Below are 13,171 nucleotides of genomic sequence, written 5' to 3'. Positions count from 1 at the left end.
TCAGCAGGGCACTGGGAATGGCCATAGGGCCTGAGCAGTGTGGGAACCCTGGACAGAGGCTCTCTGGAACTTTCCAAGTGCACGTTACCGCAAAGACTAGGAACCAGGAAACAAGGAAGAGAAAGGATGAGTCTTAGACAGAAAACCCACATTCCAGTCCTGGCTACGCCCCCTTGTTCTCACTGCATCTTGGTTTCCCCATCTGCGGGTCAGGGACAGTAACTGTCCCAGCCTAGTCACCAGGGTAGGACTAAGTGCCAGAGAGAATTACAGACAGGGAAGAGGGAAGGATGGTGCCCCCAGAGGACAGTCCAGGTCAGCCTCCTTCAGACCAATGACCCCAGAGGGAAGATGCTCTGCTGATCTGCTGTCCACTGCCTTGTGACCTCCCCACCTCCTTGTCACCAGCCCAGCCTCCCCACTTTGTGCCTTTGCACGTGCTGTTCCTTCTGCCTGCGGTGCCCTTCCCTGCCTTCCCCTCCCGAGGCAGACAGAAGCAGCCACACCAAGCCGTCCTTCCTTCTTCCCCAGCACAGTTGACTCCTTCCTCCACCCTCTGGGCCCTGGCTTGACTCTGCCTATCCTACAAAGACACCACTGCCTGGCCACTTTTGTTGTGTATGCCATCTCTCGGAAGGCCTGGCACTTGGCACTCAGCAGGTGCTTCATAAACATGGTGTAGATTTGGGTTGTGTTGGGGCGGGTTGCCTTGGCTGGTACTCTCTTGCTCTGTGAATGTTTTTAGGGCAGGGTTCAGACCCCCATGGGTCCTGGCCATTAATCCAGGTCCTGCCTGAGAAGCCTTGAACTGAACTTACGCAGAGAGGCTTCAGGATCTCCAGCAGCTTATCTAGGGAGATGCCTCCTCATCCATCTGCCCTGCGTTCCTCTTGTGCGCAAAGGCTCATGCCCGTTGATCAGCCCCACTCTGCAGAATACAACCCTGCCGAGCACAACCCGAAACCCTTAGCACAGGCTGTTCATTGCCACATCCATGCTCCTGCTTGGCCTTTCAGCTGCTAGTCCCCACCAAGAGCTTGGGGCACAAAAGTCAAAATGTGTCAGGATCTCCTTGCTTGTTTTAAGTTAGCCCTTGAAGCCTTAAGAGGGAAAGGGGGGACCAACAGTTAGTGTAATGGCTATGTTGCTGGACTCCCACGTAATCAACCGCAGTTTGAGTCCCGGACCCGGTGGCTTAAACTCATGCTGGGCGGGTGTGAGTGCATGCCCAAGATCCCAAGAGGAGAATGGAGGAGAAGGGATTGCGGTGTGGCCATCCCTCCTGAGGGGTGATCTCTCACTTTCTATCTCTCTGTCTCTCTCTGTCTTTCTAACGAGCACATGCGCCCTATAGCAGAAAACCTCTCAAAAAAAAAAAAAAAAAGAGGGAATAAATAAACTTTCCTGAGTACCTATTATGTACAAAGCACCATGCTCAGTAGGAACTTTATGTCATTTAATTGGGCGCAGGCATGGAGACTCAGAGAGGTATAGTAACTTGTTCGATGTCACATAGCTCCTGTGGGGGAGCTAGGGCCAAAAGCCATCCCTGGTGGACACTTTGCTATTTCATCCACCAGCTGTACACCACAGAGTCCACCCCCAGAGGCCAAGTGCACCCCTCTTCTTGGTCTTAGCTACCGTGTTTGTCTTGGAAGTCAGTTCTATCAATGGTTTAAACTGAGGGGTACAAGATTCTTGAACCTACTAAGCCTATTGTTGGATAGCCTGTCCCCTGTGAACATCTCTGAGGTTTTCCCAGACTCCTCCCTCGCAGTCACTGTTCTTCCTGCAGCAGTAGGGAGTCCGCCAGGTGGGGTCTGCTCCCACCTTACTTCTTAACTCTTCTTTAAAACATTTCTTTCTTTCTTTCATGAGTAAGAGAGAGAAAGACAAGTATCCTCAACAGGGTCTTATGTCACCACACTTCCCCCCACCCCAGCCCTCACAGGCAGCAGGACCAGAGGTACAGGACAGCTGGGGAAACCCGTGGTCTTCCACGTGAACCTGGCATTGCTTCAGCACCTCATTACTGCTGCACCACCAAACCGGCACCTTAAAGAGGGGGAAACTGAGGCTCGAGGCTCTCAGGCAGGTACATAGCCAAGGAGTGCAGCCTAGAACCTCTGGATTGTGGGCTTCAGGCATCTTGAGCAAATGTGGAATTTGATGTCTATAAATTTCCCATACAACCAAAGGCTGCCCACCCCATTAAGTACCAAAGCTGATGTTTAAACATCTGGGAAGGTAACTCATTCTGAACTGAGCCGTGTGCATCTCATCTCTCAAACAGAGAACTGCTGGGTGATGGGAAGCTGATGCTGCCTCTGGGTAGGCATTAGCTAGCTTTCTCCACTGCATGCTATCCAGCTCCTGCTTTGCTTTTTAAAACGTTAGTTTCTTTTATTCATGATAGCACATGCACATGAGTGAGAGAGAAGCACTCCCTACAGAGTCTCTTCACGCCATGAGCCCCTTCCCCAGCCCTCCAGCTCACTGGGATCTTGGGCATGTGCACCCAGCAAGTCTTTCAGGCTGAGTAGGATCTCGAAGCACAGTCAGCAGTGTGACTTCCAGCACCATAACTTGTATGCTACTAACTGCACCAGCAGGCCGGGCCGTGCCTTATGTTTTTCTGCATCCCTCCTCCTGACCATAATCGTATCCGACATAATCGCGTGCTGCTTTCAGTGCATGGCCCATAGCATCCCACTCCCTTTCCAGTTCTGTGCTTACTGTGTTCATTCATTCACTCACTCACTCTTCAAAAGCAGTTTCTGTCATGCAGAGGACTGACAAATATTGACAACCAGATAACACCTTGATAGGATTATGCAGAATAAGAGTCCCATGGTCTGAGCAAGACCCTGAGAATGTTCCTGTAATGCAAGTGTATCAACTATACAGAGAGGACTTTGACATTTGTGTTGGCTGCTTAGTGGCTTTCTGGCTTCCTTCCTGGTTGGCCTCTACCCACCTTGCAGTCACCAGTGAACAGACCTCTGTGTAAATGAGGTGCTACTAGCATTGTGTGGCTGTCCTATCCTATTTCTCATGCAGAGAAACTCCAAAACACTAAATGGAGTCAGGCTTGGGTGGGTGAGGATCCCCTGAAGACTCAGGAGATTAGTTAAACTGCTCTCGGAGCACCTTCATTCAAAGACTGCTGGCATTGGGTAACTTGCTTAGATACGTTGTCAGGTCTCCTCATCCGGCAGGGTGTGGCAGGGGTCATGGACATTGCTGGTGGAGGGAGAGGGCACTGGGCAGTCCCCCAGAGACCCAGAGCTTTATCTGCCCAGCAGTTCTCAAGGCCAGTTGACCAGCTGGACCAACCACTCTCTAGACTTCTTTCTTGCTCCTCCTCCGGATTTACTTCTATCCATCATTGATGTTTCAGGCTCACTTTCAGCTCTAAGGGCCTTCTTTTATTCCTTTGAATAGAAAGGCCTGGGTCCAAATTCCAGGTCTGACCAAACAGCTGTACTTGTATTTGTGTGTCCTTGAGAAAGTCAGTTTGCTTCTCTGAGACCCAATATTTCCATCCGTAACTGAGTGTTGGGCTCATTGGTCTAGATGTATAGGGATTATATCACTTATTGTCCCTCTTGGGACACTTGAAAGTGATAAGGGGGACACACCCTGGATAGAGCAACAGGAATAAGACACTGGAACTGTCCCAGCAGAGTGGGACACATGTTCATCCTATTAATGCAATTCTTCCTGTTCCCCAGAGCCCCTTTCTTTTGTGTTGTCAAGTCCAGGGAACTGACCAGGAGCCCCTCCTGGAGTTCTCCATGTATCATGGGGGAGGCAGCTTGGGCCGTCCTAGTACTAGAAAGCTGGCCAACAACCATTAAGGAATGATATACCACTTTGTATCAGGAACATCTGGTCAACCTCAGTGCTCTGTGTGAAGTGGTATCTGAGGAGTATCTTAATCTTGTCTATGAGCACTGCCAGGGTTTTATGTTTTGAAATATTAGGAATTTGAGCTTCTTAAAAGCTGCATTGGATAATAAGGATTTTCCTTTTCTCTTTTTAACAGGGAGACTACGAAGGTGAAAATGTTGAGTTCAATGACAGAAAAGTAAGTGGACCTATGTGCAGGGCAGCTTTGCCAGCACCCAAAGACAGGGAGGGTCTGGCCCTAGCCAGAAGGGACATATTTGCCTGCAGGGTCCCTTTTAGGGTGCTTGCTGCAGGGGCTGAACAGTGGCATTAGTGCGAACAGTGTTTTCTCGCCCATGTTTTCAGGAAAAAAGTCATTGAACTCCATGTGATTGGTCCGTTTCCCTTTTTCTGATTCTTAGAAATAGCCTTGGCAGGTGATCCTTCACCACGTGAAAGGAGGGGATGTCCTTCTCTGAGCTTGCCCCTTCCATTTTGTCTTTCTCAACAGAGCGTGGCCAAGATTTAAATCCCTGTCTCTCAAGGATGATCTGACCTCTGCCTATACATTCCCCCAGCAGTCTTTGCTGGCAGCTGGCGGGATGCCAAATAGGCATGGGAATCACTGTGACCAGCTGTGTAGAGAGTCGTGACCCCAGCAGCACACTGGGGAAACCTGTTTGATAGTGTTCAACCCAATGTTTATCAAACTTATCCAACCTGGAACCCTTTTTAATGGAGATGCTATTGAGCTAAGGAACACACTTTGGGAAACACTAAGTGATCCTTCTATTCTTCAGGGCTTATTCCTAATTTCCTCTACTCTCAAAGACTTGGTCCCCACTCTCCAGCCCCTCACTCCAAGTGATAGGATTTTTGTTCCTTCCACCCAGTCTCCCAGAAAGTTGTGCGTCTCTGGCATGCCAGACCCAGGCACATCTCCTCGTACCATCCACTCTTCCTTTCTTTCATACTCAAGAAGGCTCTTTCCTGCCCTGTCCAGTACCAGCCTTCCTCCCCAGTCTCCATGTTAGCCTGTCTTCATCCCCCAGACAAACCCCGACTTTCCTCTCCAGGGACCACAGACCTCCCTGGACCCTGCTTGTCTTCTCGGGCCCCACGATCACTGATCATTCTGCAGGTGGTGGGTAGAAATGCTTCCCTGAGAACCTCACAATGGTGGCCTTGTCCCTAATCCCAGGGGCTGGGAACGTCTGTGTTTGGAATGTTCTTCATTTCAGCTCCCTCCAGCCCCCTATCCATGTTTCTAAATCTTTGGTACTTGATACAGCTTGCCCTCCCAGGAATCCAGCTGAAGATGCTATCTGATTTAGAACAAAAAAAAAAAAAATTACATATTTGGTTATTTTTAGTGTAACATCTGGCATTCTTCTAGGACCCTATGACTTGTATGACTCCCCACTCTGACCCCGTTGAAGAAGCACCGTTCCCTCCACAGACCAGCCCCCTCCAGCCTTCTGTGCCCCTCTGCAGCCTGCTGCCATAGGGCTGAAGCCATTTCTTTTTCTAAAAATGCCTCCTCTGTGAATAGCAACCCCTTTGGATTGATTTCTGTCCTCCACACTCCTAGATGGATAGCGGAACATGGAAGGACGGGAAAGAGGAAGGCTGGGAGGGTCAATTAGGTATCTCAGTTTTCACTCAGCATCTTGGAGAATGACCCCTCCCTTGACGACTCCATATTAAGTGGCCCAGTTCTGAATATTTTTCCTGGCTAGTGACCAAATCTGTGGCTTCTCCAGTATCACTGCTGTCAGTGGCAGGAGCCCTAAGGGCATGACCTTCTGTTCTGTGCCTCACAGGACAGAAAGGAGAGCAAAGCCAAGGACATTTCAGGACCATTCTCCTGTGGCAGCCAGGGGGCTAGAGTGAGGGACCTCTAGGGACCATTAAGCAGGAGGCAGGGCTTGGCGAGGCTGTGCACTATGGACCTCATGGTGACATCGGAAATGACATCGTTGGGGCCCTAGGGGCATGCTCCTTCCTCCAGGAATGCAGGTGACTTCATGTCTACACGGAACTGAACTCTGGTTAAATGAGGCACTTACCAAAGACTACACTGGGCACACTCAGAGGTTCTCTGGTGGGCAGTTGCTGCTTCTTGCTGCCAGGGCTCTGGAAGAATAGGCACATTTGAGCCCTGTGGAGTAGGGGACAGCGAGATCCCCAGAGAGAGGAGAGCTTCTCCAGGTGTGAGTTGAGGTCTGCTCCATCCCTGTGCTGGACTGGAGCCAGAGGGCCTGATCTGTCACTCATGCATTCATTCATTGAACAATTGCGTACTAAACAATTGTAATCTGCCCCAGGCCCCATTGGAGGTGCTGAGCATGAAAGGCCTGGACAAATCTGGTCCTGATGCCTCCATTGCGGGGGACAGCACAGGGCAAGCATGCACACTAACGAAGGACCACATCAGCGTCACACAGGCTGCCCTAGCCCTGTGGCCCAGACAGGAGGTGAGGCACCAGGGGTGAAGCCTGGACCCCTCCACGGTCTGAGTGCTAGAAGTCCCAGGTCACCATGACTGGAGCCATGGGCCTCTGGCTGGTCCTGCTCTCCAGCCCGCCGTGACACTTCGGCAGCCACCAGTACCCACAGAGGCTAAGGTGCAGCCTCGGTTCTTTCTTGACCTGAATAGCGAGCTCTCAGGCATGGCTCTTTTTTTTTTTTTTTTTTTTTTTTTTTTGAGAGATTTTTGCTATAGGGCGCGTCCGCTCGCCAGACAGAGAGAGACATAGAGACAGAAAGCGAGAAATCACCCCCCAGGGGGTATGGTCACGCCGCAATCCCTTCTCCTCCATTCTTCTCTCGGGATCTTGGGCACGCATGCACACGCACCCGACGTAAGTTTTAAGCCACCGGGTCCGGGACGCAAACCGTGGTCGACTACATGGGAGTCCAACGACATAACCATTACGCTAACTGCTGGTTCCCTCAGGCATGGCTTTTGACCCAACAGCACAAAATGATTGGTATCCTCTTGGCGGGAAGAAAAGGCCACTGAAGATTGGTGGTTTATGTAGAAAGCTGGGGGAGGTGTCTCCATTCACCATGTCTGTCAGTGGAGGACGGTGAGCCTTCTGTGGACCAGGACACAGGGGCACAGGGACAAGCATGATGTCATGCTTTCATAAAAGTCATTTCAATGGCTTTTCTTCCCCTTTGAGCCTCCCCTCTCCAGGTGTAGGCTTTTATCCTTTCTGTCTCTATCTCTCTGTCTCTCTTTATCTCCTCTTCCCCCCACATCCCTTTTCACCTTGCTCCCCTTTCTGTTGCATCTCTCAGCCTGTCTTTGATATAAATCAGTGACTTGGTCCCAGGTAAGGGGAGGAGCTGCCAAGGTGGGTGGTGGCCACTTTGCTTTTCCAGAAATACAGTTGAGCTTCATCAAGGTGTGCTGGCTCAGACCTCCCGCTTTACACAGGAAGACCTTGGGCTTGGGCTTTCCCTCATTCTCTGCGCATCCACTGTGCTGACAGGTAACGGGCATTCTGCCGTTAGCGAATCACTCTCAGGTGCACACGAGCCCATCTGGTTCACTCAGTGACCTGGGAAGAAGGACACCATCCTTCAGTATAAAGGATGAGGGGAGAGTCAGCAGACGTGGCTCTAATTCCTGGCCCCTCTCCTCCTGATCAGTGGGGGAGCCCAAGAATCCCAGCCCCTCATTCGGAAGCTACAGGGGTTCCCCACCAGCAGAGGCCTCACTGGTACTCTTTCAGCACCTGGAGTCCTGTGACTGCATCCTGTTTGTGCCACTTACTGGAGGATGTAAAATCTAAAGGAAACCCCTGTATGAAAGACCGGAGCCAGAAAACCCAGGGTTTTGACAGCAAAGTTGACTTATAACTTACGAAAAATACATTCTGATTTCTAAGTTATTTCTTCCCCGCCTTTTAGAGGCCTGCGCATTGACTTTTGGTGGAACATGGCGGTTGTATTCGCCTAAGTATTGTTCTCAGAGCTGCAGAAGGAGCCCCAGGGGAACGGAGAAACTCTCTAGAGTATAACCTCCACGGCCCCCACTCCTTGGGCTGCAGAAAGAAGCTGGGCCCTCCCAGTGAGCCTCTTCTAGAACTTGAATTTTCCCAGACTTACTTGTAGAAATCTTTGTGCACAGAGAGCCATGGGCTCTGGATTTTCTTTGGTGGGAGTGTCTGGGGCAGCTAAGGCTGCCGTAATGATCACCACAGACTCGGCAGGCCCGACGGCTTAAACAGCACACATTTATTTTCTTGCCATCTGGAGGCTGTAGGTCTGAGATCAAGGTGCCAGCTCACTGGGTTCTTGGTGAGGCCTCTGGTTTACAGACAGCTGCCTCCAGCTATGCCCTTCCCCTGGGGAAAGGGCCCATAGCAGGGATCTATGATGATGATGGTGTCTCTTCCTCTTACAAGAACACTGACCCTTCTGGATCAGAGCCCTACACTCATCAGCTCATTTAACTGCAACTACCGCCCTTGAGCCCACGCGGCATGGTCGCGAAGGTGCTGGATCCCACATGGCCAACTCCAGGGTTCCAGTCCCCAATGCTGTGGTTTTAAAGACATGTCAGATGTGCCCACAATCCCAAGAGGAGAATGGAGGCCATGCCCCTCAGGGAGTGATTTCTCACTTTCTCTGTCTCTCTCTGGTGAGTGCATGTACCCTATGACAAATATCTAAAAATAATCTAAAAAAAAATAAAAGGGAGAGAGGGAGGAGAAGGGATTGTGGCATGATCATCCCCCATTGTGGGTGCTTTCTCACTTTCCCTGTCTCTCTGTCTCTCTGTCTGTCTCTCTGGTGAGCACATGCCCTCTGGCAAATAAAAAATAAAAAAGAATATCTCCCTAAAAGTTCCAGTTCTGAAGCCAGCAAGTGGTGTGATGATTAGAGTGCTGAACTCCCACATGGCCAACCATGGTTTGAGTCCCAGATCTGGTGGCTTGCTCTCTCACTTCCTCTCTCTCTCTCTCTCTCTCTGTCTCTGTCTAGTGAACACATGTGCCCTATAACAAATTAATAACAATAAATAAATAAAATGTTTTAAAAGGACCGAGTTCCAAATATAGCCACACTGGCATTAGGGCTTCAACATACACATTTTAGGGGGAGGACACAAACATTCCATGCAGAACAGGGAGTGGGGTGATTTTTTTTTTTCATCTGAATCTGAACATAGAAGACCCTCCAATGTTTCAAATGTCAATGTTCAGAAGACACCCGGTAAGCTGCCATGTACGGAAGAGGTCAGGGGCCTGTGATGAGCTCACAATGTCCTTACCCCTACATCCTCCCCATCGCTCATCTGATGCCAGCAGAGAAGAGGCAGCTGGGGAAGCTGAGGATCTCTTCTGCTGCACAGAGGCAGGGAGCTCAGCGACTCCTAAGTGAGTCCCCTCCCAAGGCAGTGGCCGCCTGGCTATGGGGCTATGCAGACCGCCAGCATTTTGTCCTTCTCTCCTATGATGGCCAACCTGACACCTCGACCTGCAGGAGGGGTGTCCATCAAGGTCCCCAGGTCTCCCTCCCTTCTGTGCTTTTCACCATTAGCAATTACACCATCATTGGGTTCCAGGGCCAAAGCCAGTCCTCCCCAGCCTCCTGGAGTGGTCCTAAGGCACAGGGATCTCTCTCTGACCCAGCTCCTCTCCAGCTGACAGTGCGGCCTTAGGCAAGTCACAGCCCAGAGAGCGGCTGTCCTCAACTGTTGGGAGAGATCAGCTTCACCCACTCTTCAGCATACATGGCCCCTTTGTGGATTTCAGGAACAACCCTTCATTTGCAGGTTTAGAAAGGAGCAGCACTGGGTGTGCCTGGGGTGTTTTTCCTCCCTGATTGTTGGGGCCTCTACAGTTCACCAGCCCCAGATGTTACTCAAGAAGTGCTCAGACACACCGGGGGATGTCAGCTACCAAAATGTCTCACACTCCATGTCCCCCTTCCAGGGACTGGGAGAGATGTTGGAGGTTGGGGGGATGGGTGGAGGTCCTTCTTCCTTCAGTGATGACTTCTCAATTTGGGCCGCAATTTTTCCCAGGGAACAGGATCTGAGCTGAGGCGGTGGGCAACCCACCTCCCCTCTGGCTTCGGGTTGCTACTGTCCCCTTTGTCTCATCCCCTTCCTGAGAGTCCCCCTCCAGCTGGCAGGGCACGAGAGCTTTGAGTTAAGGTTAGTAAGGCATTACCCACACAGGGGATTTTTTTAACCGGCAGTCCTCACACAGCCTCTTCCTCAGGACACTGTGCGTGTTCATACAAGGCTTTCAATCTACCAAACTCATTACTGTCCCTGCCCAAAGCCTGGGGAATAATAGGGTGTGTGTCGGTTTCATTTCTTTCGCTAAGCATGGTTAATCAGGCAGCCCATCTCAGGAGATAAACCTCCAACTATCTTTGCATCCCGTGAGATTTTTTTACATTTTTTCCATTGGTATTTCTCTGCTCATACCTCTAGTGGGTTTCCATCCTTAATATAGTTTGGTGCTTAACCAGGATGAATGAAAAACCTAAGTGGAAAAGCTTGATGGTGTCAAGCCATTTAAATCCATTTCGATCAAATCATGAAGAGTTAGGATTCCATAACGAGGCCAGAAACATCGTGTCCTCCCTACCTTCATCTACAAAGGAGGCCCACTCTTGTCAGCACAGCAGCAATAAGTGTTTGTTGAATGAATGAATGAATGCTGTAGCCATGGCCTGAATCCCAGGGGAGCAACCTTGGCCAGTTTCATCTTCACGAGCTTCTCACCATTCCTTTCTCCTAGCTCCTGTATGAAGAGTGGGCAAGTTACGGGGTCTTCTACAAGTACCAGCCCATTGATCTGGTCAGGTAAGCGAGGCTCTGAGGCCGGCCTGCCTTCTCAAGCCAAGGCTGTGCAAAGAGCCTCCCAAGTTCAATGCCAGTCGAATAAACATCCCTGTGCATTTCAACCACTCTGAACATTCTCACCTGGGAGCCTGTTTAAACTTGAGCTTGTGCGGGAAGACCCAAGTTCTCTCCGCAGACTGCAGCCTGGGCCAGTAGTTCATTCCAGCTCTCACTGGAGGCTGGGCTCTCTTCTGTCCCTTTGCTGCCTGGCCTGGCCCACCTGTGCAGTTATTGGGTATTTCTGCATTATGGTATTGAAGAAAAGAGCTGCCTCAGAATTCGTAGAACCTGGTTTCTCCCAAGAGGACCTGTTTCCACAGAGCAGGAAGGAAGGACAAGCCTTCTTAGGCAGTGTCCTCTGGGGATGGGTAGACAAGTTTGGCCCATGAAAATTCATTTAAGCCCATCAAGGTGCCAACGATGTTTAGTATGAGGAGTGATTGGTTTTCTTGGCACCTCCGTGCCAAGGTTCATTCCAGTTCTCACACTGAGCAGGACTTGGAATGGAGCCCCAGCCCCAAGGAAAATACATCCACACCTACCGGTATGGGCTGTCACAAATATGCCTACCTTCCCTGGGCATGAAAGAGGAGAGGGCCGGCATAGGAAAAGCAGTGAATATCCCTAAGCTCAGTGGAGTGGCCTAAGATACCACACACCACCCTCTCACCCCGCATCTACCTCTTGGACAAAAGAATTGGTGGCCTGTTTGAGTTGTTGCTCACCGGGGAGGGGAAGTGACATGTTTTTCCTGTGGTCCTGAGTGAGAGTGAGTGCGTCTCTGGCTTGCCCTTGCGGTGCAGGAAGTATTTTGGAGAGAAGATTGGCCTGTACTTTGCCTGGCTGGGCGTGTACACCCAGATGCTCATCCCTGCTTCCATCGTCGGGATCATCGTCTTCCTTTACGGATGTGCGACCGTGGATGAAAATATCCCCAGGTAGGTGGCTGTCCCCCACAGACACGCCCACTGCCTAAGTAGGAGCCACTGGCCCAGACACACTGGGTGATGTCAGCTACTCAGACATCTAACACTCCACTTGGGGCCCTCCAGTATCCTGTGAGGTAGCCACAGGATTTAGGGCTCTGGCCTCTCATAAAATAAATACCCTACTTAGTCATTTTTCTCCTTTTGAGGGTTTTTTGGTTTGTTTGCTTTTTCCTTTTAATGTTTGAGAAAAGTCACTGCTTCAGTGCGGGGTTAGGAAGTGAGGTGAATGACCTCTCTGAGGCCTCAGTGCAGGCCTCAGGCACAGGCAGCACCGCCTACAGGGCTTTGAGGGCATGAGTTGCCTGTCCCTTGGCTTCGGGACACCTGCGGAACAGCACAGAACTCCTCAGACTGCTGCGCGTAGGTCGGATTTGCCTTCTGCTTTCAGGGCTCATGTCAGACATGGGGAGTACGCAGAGGAAGTCCAGACCCAGAGGCGACCCATCCTCACTCAGAGATAGCATCCTCCAAAGTGGCGGCCAGTGGCGGTCGAGAGGTCAGGGTTTGGAAGACATCGTCCTCCACATGCAGAGCGCTCCCCAACCTTTTCCTAGTCATTTCCTGCATCTGCTCATTTTCTTGTTTATTTGTTTTATTTATTCCTTCCATGAGTAAGAGAGAGACAGCATCTCAACAAGGTCTTCATGCCGTGACCGGCCGTTGGCCTCAGCTAGCCCAGATCATGGCATGCGTGAGCCCAGTGTACTCAGGGAGGACTTCCGGTGCAGGCCCTGAATCTTCCCTGTGGGTCAGCCTCACAGAGCAATGCGTTTCATGGCTGTGCCACGGACGGGTTCCCTGGGTCTGCTGGTTCTCACCCAAAGATAATTGTGTTGAGCATTTGGGACTGCAGGCCCCAAGGACACTCCACTGGTATGTAGGGCAACACAGCGCCTTCCATGCACAGGTCACTGTACCAGGGAACCGAGGCCCCAAGGATGAATCTGAGCTCGCCTTGTCTGGCAGGAGCCTGTGGCCTAAGAAAGGTTGACCATATCGGTTTGATTATTTTTCTGACAGCTCTGCTCAGTATCTAAAGCAGAGCTATTTCTTGGAAAGTTCATCAATAGTTCCTGTCAGGAATGAGCCAATGAGTCTTAGCTAGTGAAGAAACTGGCTCTTACCAGCCCAGAGAGACCATATCCGGTAATTTTTGTTTGAATGATGTTTTAATACATGAATAATACCTAAAATATTCCACCCACCCGGAATCAAAGCTTTAAAGGAATCTAGCTTATCTCCCCTCCTGTGTTATTTTAATCCTAGGCAGGAGAAAGCTTGTCCCTTTGTTTGCTAATATGGGGTTGAGCGTAGCAAAGATCAAAGTAGCCCAGACTTGGGAATTTCAAGGCTAGCTTTTGGGTGGAAGAGCTCAAAGCTAGAGGGAAATGGCAGGTGAAAGGGGAGGAGTCTCCCC

The 13,171-nt window shown here is 50.7% G+C and overlaps 1 protein-coding gene across 1 annotated transcript in view; it reads left to right on the top strand.

Annotated features, from left to right (window-relative positions):
• Nucleotides 1-13,171, top strand: part of ANO1 (anoctamin 1) — a gene marked incomplete in the record, with an annotated part of 236,584 nt that overhangs the window by 148,769 nt on the left and 74,644 nt on the right. The window contains 3 exon segments of the mRNA XM_014585285.2: nucleotides 4,049-4,090; nucleotides 10,662-10,726; nucleotides 11,569-11,703. Of these exon segments, the coding sequence (XP_014440771.1) occupies nucleotides 4,049-4,090; nucleotides 10,662-10,726; nucleotides 11,569-11,703 (242 nt within the window).

Source organism: Tupaia chinensis, unplaced genomic scaffold (genome assembly GCF_000334495.1).
Source record: "Tupaia chinensis unplaced genomic scaffold, TupChi_1.0 Scaffold149501_1, whole genome shotgun sequence".
In the NCBI taxonomy this organism is placed as follows: Eukaryota; Metazoa; Chordata; class Mammalia; order Scandentia; family Tupaiidae; genus Tupaia; species Tupaia belangeri.
Note: the sequence above shows the minus strand (reverse complement) of the source record. Positions and strands in the feature narration are given on the sequence as shown.